The following is a 9863-nucleotide window of genomic DNA, read 5'->3' as shown; positions in this document are numbered from 1 at the left end:
GGAGTTCAGGTGGCGGTTAATATCGCGGCGGCAGTTGGCTATGAAGGGGTCGAGGGCAGGTAGGAGGCCAGCACGGAGTGTCCAGGTGGATGGGGTGTGTTGGAGGCGGGAGAAGGGGTCGTCAGAGGGTGGGCGGGAGTCTTGGTTAAAGAAGTGGGCACGGAGGCGAAGACGGCGGAAGAATTGTTCGATGTCATGCCGCGTGTTACTTAAAGAGGGAAATCAGAAGACAAAAAGGGGACATGATATAGTGTTGGCAAATAGTTAAGGAGGATACAAAGAGATATTAGATTAGATTACTTACAGTGTGGAAACAGGCCCTTCGGACAACAAGTCCACACCAACCCTCCGAAGAGGAACCCACCCAGACCCACTCCCCTACATTTACCCCTTCACCCAACACTACGGGCAATTTAGCAGGGCCAATTCACCTTACCTGCACATCTTTGGACTTTGGGAGGAAACCGGAGTACCCGGAGGAAACCCATGCAGACATCGGGAGAATGTGCACACTCCACACAGAGAATCGCCTGAGGCGGGAATTGAATCCGGGTCTCTGGCGCTGTGAGGCAGCAGTGCTAACCGCTGTGCTACTGTGCCGCCCAGAGATTCTTTAAGTTAAGAGCAAAAGACTAACTAAGGCCCCTTAAAGATCAACATGGCTCCACTATGTGTGGAGCCACAGGTGACCGGTGAGATATTAAACTAATATTTTGAGTCGGTCTTTACTGTGGACAAGTAAAGAGATGCTAGGAACCTGGGAAAACTTGAAAAGAGTTCATATTACAGAAGAGGAGGTGCTGGAGATCTTAAAATAAACAAAGGCAGATCAGGTGTTTCCCAGAAGTTTGTGGAAAGCATGAGAAAAGACTGCTGGTCCCCATGTTGAGATATTTGTATCATAGACAGCCACAGGTGAGATGTTGGAAGACTGGAGGTTGGCTAATATTTTGCCATTATTTGAGAAAGGCTGTAAGGAAAAGCCAGGGAACTATAGACCTGTGAGCCTGACAGCAGTGGTGGTTATTGGAGGGGATTTTGAGGGATAGTCAACATGGCTTTTTGTATGGGAAATCATGTCTCATTAACTTGATTGAGTTTTATAAGGAGGTGACAAATAGAAGATTAATGAAAGCAGAGTGGTAGTGGTTGTCTTTCTGAACTTCAGCAAAGCATTCAACAAGGTTCTTCATGGTAGGCTGTTTTATAAGATTTGATCACATGGGATACAGGGATTAAAAAATTGGTTTGAAGGTAGGAAACAGAGGGGATTGTAGAAGGTTGATTTTTGGACTGGAGGCCATAAGGATCAATGCTGGGTCTATTGTTTTTTGTTATTTAATATAAATTATTTGGACGTAAATATAGGAAGTATGGTTAGTAAGTTTGCAGATCACACTAAAATAGGTGGTATAGTGGACAATGAACAAAGATTATCTCAGAGGACAATGGGACCCTGATTAGTTCAGCCAATGGGCTGAGGAGGGGCAGATGGAGTTTGATTTAGGTAAATCTGAGGTGTTGCATTTTTGTAAGACAAACCAGAGCAGGACTTTTACAGTTAATGGTAGGGTCCTGGGGAGTGTTGCTGAACAAAGAGATCGAAGGGTGCCGGTGCATAATTCCTTGAAAGTGGAAATGCAGGAAGACAGGATAGTGAAGGGGTGTTTGGCAGACCTGCCTTTATTGCTCAGGACATTGACTATAGGAGTTGGGATATGATGTTATGGTTAAAAAGGATGTTGGTGAGGCCACGTTTGGAGTACTGTGTACAGTTCTGGTCATCCTGCTTCAGGAAGGATATTATTAAATTGGAAAAGGTGTGGAAAAGATTTACACAAATGTTACTGCGACTGGAGGGTTTGAGTTATAGAGATAGGTGTGACGTTTTTCCCTGCTGTGTCAGAGATTGAGTGCTAACCATACAAAGGTTTATAAAATCATCAGAGGCATAGATTGAATGAAAAGCCAAGATCTTTTTCCTAGAATGGGGGAGTCCAAAACGAGAGGGCATAGGTTTAAGGTGAAAGGGGAAGGATTTAAAAAGGACCTGAAGGGAAACGTTTTCATGCAGAGGGTGGTGTGTGTATGGAATGAACTGCCAAGGAAGTACTGGAGATTGGTGCAATTGCAACATTTAAAAGGCATCCAGATGGGTATATGAATAGGAAGGGTTTAGAAGGATATGTGCAAATGGGACTAAGTCAGACTGGGATGGCTGGTCAGTGCAGACAAGTTGGAATGAAGGGTCTGTTTCTGTGCTGAATGACTCAATATTGTTGCAGCTTAAAAGCCAATCCTGGCTACTTCTTTAACTCCTTAACACCTGAATATTTAGTGAAAGTTTTCCCTGTGTTCTTGTGATATTATTGAAATAATGTTATAACTTTCCAAAGTCTACTGTTCAATGACTAAAAATGCAAACTTTTGTTTTCAAGTTGCGAACAGTGTCCTAAGCAAGAAGGAGCATGTGCTTGAAGACAAACAGCTCTCAAAGAAATATCCAATGCAAGTTTCACAGTGTTATGTAAGTGTATGTAGCTGTGAGTGCACCCTGACACATCTCGGCACCTGGTTCTCCCAACTCCTCAACTGAGAATTCTCATCCTTATATTCAAATGACCTAGCCTTCCAGTTTCTTTAACCCACACCCATTCTATAACATTCTTACAACTTTGTGTTGCCAGCTCTGACATTTTGTACATTCTGTGCTCCCTTTGCTAGCTATTAGAAGGTGTGACTTCAGCTATCTAGACCACAGCTCTTATATTCCCTCCCTAAACCTCATTCCTCACTCAATCCTTAAGAATCCGCATAAAGTCTTCTCTGTAAGCAAGAGTCTAAGTATGTATTCTAATGACTGTTATTTGTCTCTGTGTCAATTTGTGACATACCTTGGGGATGTACATTGAAGGCGCTATTTAATAGTTTTGGTTTGATTGAAAAGTGCTGATGGCATGAAACAGGAAAATAAATTAATTTACAATGTTAAGCTATAAAGCAAGCTGGATTTAAAACTGTCTTTGTCTTTGTAACTTGTACCATTGTCTGGTATTATGTGGTTTTGCATTTAATGTGTCAAGACCCATCAAACAAGGCACACATTCATGGCAGCCTGCAGTAGAGAACTTAAGTTTAAAAAAATTATGACGACATTGTTTCAGTACGACTTTCAGCCAGTCTTTCAGGATAAAGCTATAATGTTTGTTTCTGTTATCCCTCTAGTCTCAGTCATAGAGCCATAGAGATGTACAGCACGGAAAATGACCCTTCCGTCCAACCCATCCATGCTGACCAGATATCCCAACCCAATCTAGTCCCGCCTGCCAGCACCCGGCCCATATCCCTCCAAATCTTTCCTATTCATATACCCATCCAGATGCTTTTTAAATGTTGCAATTTTACCAGCCTCCACTACTTCCTTTGGCAGCTCATTCTATACACATACCACCCTCTGTATGAAAAAATTGCCCCTCACGTCTCTTTTCTAACTTTCCCCCTCACCCTAAAGCTATGCCCTCTGGTTCTGAACTCCCCAACCCCAGATTAGACTTTATCTAATTATTCTATCCATGCCCCTCATAATTTTGTAAACCTCTATAAAGTCACCTCTTAGTCTCCGACGCTCTAGAGAAAACAGCCACAGCCTGTGCAGTCTCTCCTTACAGCTCAAATCCTCCAACCCTGGCAACATCCTTGTAAATCTTTTCTGAACCCTTTCAAGTTTCACAACATCTTTCTGAATAGGAAAGAGACCAGTATTGCATGCAATATTTCAACAGTGGTCTAACCAATGTCCTGTACAGCCGCAACATAACCTCCCAACTCCTGTACTCAATACTCTGACCAAGAAAGGAAAGCACACAAAAAGCCTTCTTCACGATCCTATCTACCTGCGACTCCATGTTCAACGAGCTATGAACCTGCACTCCAAGGTATCTTTGTTCAGCAACACTCCCTAGGACCTTACCATTAAGTGTATAAGTCCTGCTTTGATTTGCTTTCCCAAAATGCAGCACCTCGCATTTATCTGAATTAAACTCCATCTGCCACTCCTCAGCCCATTAGCCCATCTGATCAAGATTCTGTTGTAATCTGAGGTAACCTTCTTCACTGTCCACTACACCTCCAATTTTGGTGTATTCTGCAAACATTACTAACTATACAAATCTTATGCTCACATCCAAATCATTTATATAAATGACAAAAAGTAGTGGACCCAGCACCAATTCTTGTGGCACTCCATTGATCACAGGCTTCCAGTCTGAAAAACAATCACCGCTACCACCCTCTGTCTTCTACCTTTGAGCAACTTCTGTATCCAAATGGTTAGTTCTGGCTGTACTCCGTGAGATTTAACCTTGCTAACCAGTCTCCCATGAGGAACCTTGTTGAACGCCTTACTGAAGTCCCTATAGATCACATCTACCACTCTGCCCTCATCAATCCTCTTTGTTACTTCTTCAAAAAGCTCAATCAGGTTTGTGAGACGTGATTTCCCATGCACAAAGCCATGTTGACTATCCCTAATTAGTCCTTGCCTTTCCAAATACATGTACATCCTATCCCTCAGGATTCCCTCCAACAACTTGCCCACCACCGACATCAGGCTCACGGGTCTATAGTTCCCTGGCTTGTCCTTACCACCCTTCTTAAACAGTGGCACTACGGCTGCACTGACCTGATTTCCAAAGCAGATAGACCTAAAAATGTATCCATTTTGCGGGTGTCATGCTATGCCGAAAGATCCAGTTAGACTCATCAATGTAAACATAAAATGGTTGTAAATCAGATTAACAATTGGGACCAAGGGATTTGCTGACCCAAATTTCTTCTGTATAAACAAACATTCCAAGTTTCATCTTAGTCAGAAACTATATGGCCTGCCACCATGTTTTTCATTTCTAAAGCAACTCTGCTTTATTTAATAAGTATGAGAAAAAGAATGTACTGAGGCAAACTCCGTGGATGTATTTAAAAATACTCAAAAGTTGCAGTAAAACGCCAGGAAAATGAACCTAGATTCCTGTTAATACCTTAGTGTATCAGAGGTTTAGCCAGACTGATTTCTGGGATGGCAGGAATGACATATGAAGAGATCTATATTCAATTAGAATCAGCTTTATTGTCACATGTACTGAAATGCGTACAATGAAAAGTGTATAGGTTGTTGCTTGTGATGCCATCTTCGGTACAAGGTCCTTAAGAACAGTTTCTTCGGTATCAAAGAGTATGTGGAGAAAGCTGAAATTGCTTACTGAATTGGATGATCAACCATGTTCATGTTGAGTGGTGGAGCTGGTTCAAAGGGCTCAATGGCCTACTCCTGCTCCTATTTTCTCTGTTTCCATGTTTCTAAAAATCTGATCTCAATTTTGGGAATCTCCGGTATGTGCAGCTTTGTAACTTGAGATATTTTATGAGTTGGTAAATGGAGAAAAGTTATAAAAGGTTGAGCCTATTGACCCCCGACCATTCTAAAGATCATTTCCCTCACAGACCACAGCCAGACCATCTGCAATAGCATCCAGAACTCCTGAATCTCTCAGGATTTGTAAGCAGAGATGGCTAACAGGATTTTAAACTCAGAGAGTAGAGATCACAAATAATCCTAATTTTTTTTAACAGAGAGAATCAATAAAGTCCGAGTCGCCATTGTGAATTTGCTTGTCTTTGTAAAACAATCTTCTGGGAGAAAGTGAGGATTGCAGATGCTGGAGATCAGAGCTGAAAATGTGGTGCTGGTTTGTAAAACAATCTGTACACAATTTAATCCAGAGTGGGTCCAATGCTTGCTTGCTTCCTAGCTTTCAGAAAAAAAGGATGAAAATTCAGAGAAAATCTGGGAGAAAGGAATTATTTTTCAGCAAAGGTATTGAGAGATATGGGGGGGAAAGGCTATTATATGGAGTTAGGCCACAGATCAGCCAAGTTCTCCTTGACTGGGCGAACAGGCTCAAGGAGCTGAATGGTCTACTCCTGTTTCTATGTACCTAAAATGTCTTCAAAAATCAAAAAGTGCCTAAATGAATATAAAGGACTAAGATATGGAAGGTGACTATGACATAATGTCCTGTATTTCCTGATTAGAAAGTGTTACCCTGCAACTGACAGGACTTTATACAGAAACAAGTCATTTGGCACAACTGAGCCAAACCAATGTTTGAGTCCCTTTTCCTGCCCCTTTTTATTTAAACTGACACAACTGCTCACAGTCGTCACATTGCTGAGGTAAAATTTTAATTCTGCATCCTACATTCGTTTTTATCATTGGAATGGTAAACAAGTCTGGAGCATGATAATGTGTTTCAGAATCTCCAGGCCAATCAGTAGAAGGGATAAAAGAATGTAGCTTCGGCACCTACAGATTACATAATTGAAATTGCAGCTGCATTGCCTTGATCAGAGTTAAAAGTCAGAAAAATGGTTTGGAATGATCAAGGAAGTCTTATATGTGTATAAATTGGGACGCATGTCTATAATGTCGTTACACTGTTTAAAAGTAGAAATGTATGCTGCCATTTTAATATCGGGTTCTTTTTATGATCTTGACCCAGGTTTTCTGATGGCCAGATAGTTGTTTCTGAAATGTAGATGGGAGGTGTGCATGGGGACCCTGTGGAATCGCCAATAAACAGATCTCAAAGGAAATTGAAATTCTATTCAATAATTCCCCTCTTCATGAAAGCCTCTGTTTAAATCAGTGAATTTAGTAAGTTCTACAGCAGTTAAGTAAAAGGTACCTCTGGAAAAGTTAGTGTAATAAATATCTAGTCTAACTCCTGAATAACTATTCAACTTTATCTCCGAACATGCCTCTCAGACCCCCAAAGTTACCTCCTGTAGATTCCTTACACCTGTATAAACAGCCCACCATCCCATACTCGACCCTGTTCCCCCGCCCTCCCTCACTCTCAAACGCACGCTTATATGCAAACATGCACGGGCATGTGCACACGTTAGAGATGGGCACACACACACACACACACACACATAGATAGGCACAGTCACAGACAAGCACAAACCATTATGAATCGAATAACAGTTGAAATGTTCTGCTTTTCACAGATCTTTACCAAGGTCTCAGTTGATTTGGATTTGTCAATATTTGGTGAGACGACTGTCGTAGTACGAGAGCTTGAAAGCAGCAATAAAGGCTTGCAGTTTTCCGCATGCCCTGATGGAAGATTCCATGTTGAGGGTTCCTTCTCGGCCATGAAAGATTTAAGAAAAGATGTTCAGAGAAGAATAAATGACTTTCAAATATTTCATCTCCCAAGTTCAGCGTCAAAATCTGGAGTGAAAGCCTCTGAAAGAAAGCTCACAAGGTGTGCCTCGGAGGGTGAAACCCAGATGACCAAGCAGCAAAAGGTTGCAGCCGAACCGAGTGACAGAGTTGATGATGTCTTGTGTCCTCATGTACTTGAGAATGAAATTATTCTAGATACAGATATTTTTGAATACATTAATGCACTTTACAAACAGCAATGTGAGAATATGCTTTATCAATATAATGCAAGAGTGGAGGTGGTGAATTATAATGACATAACTGTTTTTCAGCTGGTAAAAGCTAATGACCAGTGTGAACAATTCCACCTGACAAAGGCTAAGTTTAAAATGGAGGGTTTAGTTAGTGAAATGCAGCAGTTGTTACTCTGTGAGAAAATTAGTTTGGATGGTGGCAGTGAGCCAAGCCAAATACTGGAGGTGTGCAAGGAAACAATGCAAAGTTTCCCCAAGGTTTTAGTTCGCTTTACTGGTGACTATGTATCCCTCATAGGCAGTGCTTATGATTGCACTCAGTTTAAGAAGGAAGTGAATGAGAAATTGAAGTCCATGCAATCAGTGTCGAATCCGGTCTTCAGTGGGCAGTCAAATATTCCAAATGTATCTGGACGTCCGCACCATTTTGGGGCAAGTTTAGATTCAAGTGCTGTCCGTGGAAAATATGTGTCTAAGAGAAATGAGCGCAGCCTAAATCAGAATTGCCACTTTGGTCAATATACAAGTAGTCATGCTGACCATTCACAAACTGGTTATAGAAGGTAATGGGAAGTTCTCATTGTGGTGCAGGTGCATTACATGGTGGACCATCTTCTTTGCCAGCATTTTCAGTATGGCCTCAAGCACTAGACAGCACCGAAAGTTGGAAAATGCTTCAAAGATTGCCAAACAATAGGCTCATTTTTATGATTGAATAACATTTATTTGTTCCTTATGTGTGGCATTGTCTTTATTCAGTAACTACAAGAAAGGGTGAGCAACTCATTTATAACTGTGGTACTTTATGGACTGTGTACACTCTGATGTTATCTCCAGTGCCCAAATCCTGCAAAGTATGGCCTTAACCAGAACAGGAATGCTGATGTAATGTGTAACAAAAGCTGTTCTGGTTATGGAAGGCTGATTAATCATTTGAATAGAGTGGTAAAGCATCCGTATAAATGAATTGTTGTCAGGTTTTCATGCAGTTACCATCTTTGATATTGCCAAGTACATATTTTGTGTAAAGTAGATTTCACTATAAAGCTTGGAAAGGCTGTGTTTGAATCAATGAGTTGGGGACTGATTGGTTTATAATGATCTTGAATTGAAATTCTGAGAGTGTTAATTATTTTTGCAGTCTGCACTTTATAAATGAGTTGTACATGCTACTGATTATTCATGATCTCAGTGAGCTTGCTAATCATCTTGCCACTTTTAAAATATTTGCTTTTTCTTTTGTTTGGCATCTAATGGTAACACTAGCACAGATGTTGTGCATGATAAAACCCATAAACAGTAGCTAAACTGTTCTTCTGATTAAGTAATTATTTTGAGGTCATTAAAACCAGTGACAGTACATTGTTGGGATGTAAAGTTTCTTGTATTGGGTATAATGGTGTGCTTGGATTGTGCTAAGTAATGTATTTTCAGAGAGGAAAAGATGTTAATTTCTATAAATGCATTAAATTTCTTAATATTCTCTGCACATAATATTATCATTTTTTAAAAAAAAATTCAAACAGCAATGTACAATAAGTATTTCATGTAGTAAAATGTCTCAATAGTATTTCACAGATGTGTTTTCAAATAAAATTTGATGCAAAACCAAATGGAGCAGATGATCAAAAGCTTTGCTTTAAAGATAGGTTTCAAGGAGCATCTTAAACAAGGAAATCACAATAGGGAGATGGAGTGTTTTAGTGATGAAATTCCTCACGATCTTGGCACCTGAAGTAGTAGAACGTCAGCAATGTTTAAGAGCTTGGAAGAGTGTAGAGATCTTGGAGTATTGCAGATTGGAGGAGATTACAGAGATTGGGAAGGTGAAGCCACTGTGAGGACTTGAAATTAAGGGTGAGAATTTCAAAATAATGGGTGTTGGTTGCTGGTTAACCATGTAGGTTGGTGAAACAATGGTGACAACTGAGACGGAGGAGGGGGGGGCGTCATCCAAGTTTTGAATAACCTGAGGCTTTTAGTGTGTAGAGTTTTGGATGCTAAAGTCTTGGACAGTTTCCAGGGAGAAATGGAATCAGTGGTTAGGGAGCAGTGTGTGAAATGGGGACTGGGAACAATGGGATTGGTCTTCTTAATATGTAAGTGGAGGAAATTTCTGTTCACTTTTTTTTCTGGTGGGTGGTACAATCCTGATGTTTTTGAGATTGTAGCCAAATCAAGTAATTTATGAGGTAAACTGTGGTCCTTCAATCCTGTTCTACCATTCAGTATAACTGTGGTTGATCCTTTATCTCAATATTGTACACCTACTTTCTCTCATACCCCTTGATGCCTTTAATCTCTAAAAATAATCTTTCTTGAATATCTTCAGTGGTTTGGCCTCTATTGTCTTCTATGGTAGAGAATTCCACAGATTCGCT

The 9863-nt window shown here is 40.6% G+C and overlaps 1 protein-coding gene across 1 annotated transcript; it reads left to right on the top strand.

Annotated features, from left to right (window-relative positions):
* Positions 1-2392: 2392 nt before the first annotated feature.
* Positions 2393-9095, top strand: LOC122551748. Its single transcript, XM_043694148.1, has 2 exons — positions 2393-2527; positions 7069-9095. Exons 1-2 carry the CDS (start codon positions 2408-2410, stop codon positions 8047-8049), a joined length of 1101 nt encoding a protein of 366 aa, XP_043550083.1. The 5' UTR covers positions 2393-2407; the 3' UTR covers positions 8050-9095.
* The last annotated feature ends 768 nt before the right edge of the window (positions 9096-9863 follow it).

This window comes from Chiloscyllium plagiosum, chromosome 7, assembly GCF_004010195.1.
Source record: "Chiloscyllium plagiosum isolate BGI_BamShark_2017 chromosome 7, ASM401019v2, whole genome shotgun sequence".
NCBI lineage: Eukaryota > Metazoa > Chordata > Chondrichthyes > Orectolobiformes > Hemiscylliidae > Chiloscyllium > Chiloscyllium plagiosum.
Note: the sequence above shows the minus strand (reverse complement) of the source record. Positions and strands in the feature narration are given on the sequence as shown.

What these genes read in the sequence shown, in the direction of transcription:
- LOC122551748 (XM_043694148.1), top strand. Translation starts at nt 2,408, where the DNA reads ATGACTAAAAATGCAAACTTTTGTTTTCAAGTTGCGAACAGTGTCCTA. An exon ending in TGCAAGTTTCACAGTGTTAT is followed by an intron (nt 2,528 to 7,068) that starts GTAAGTGTATGT and finishes TGCTTTTCACAG; the next exon opens with ATCTTTACCAAGGTCTCAGT.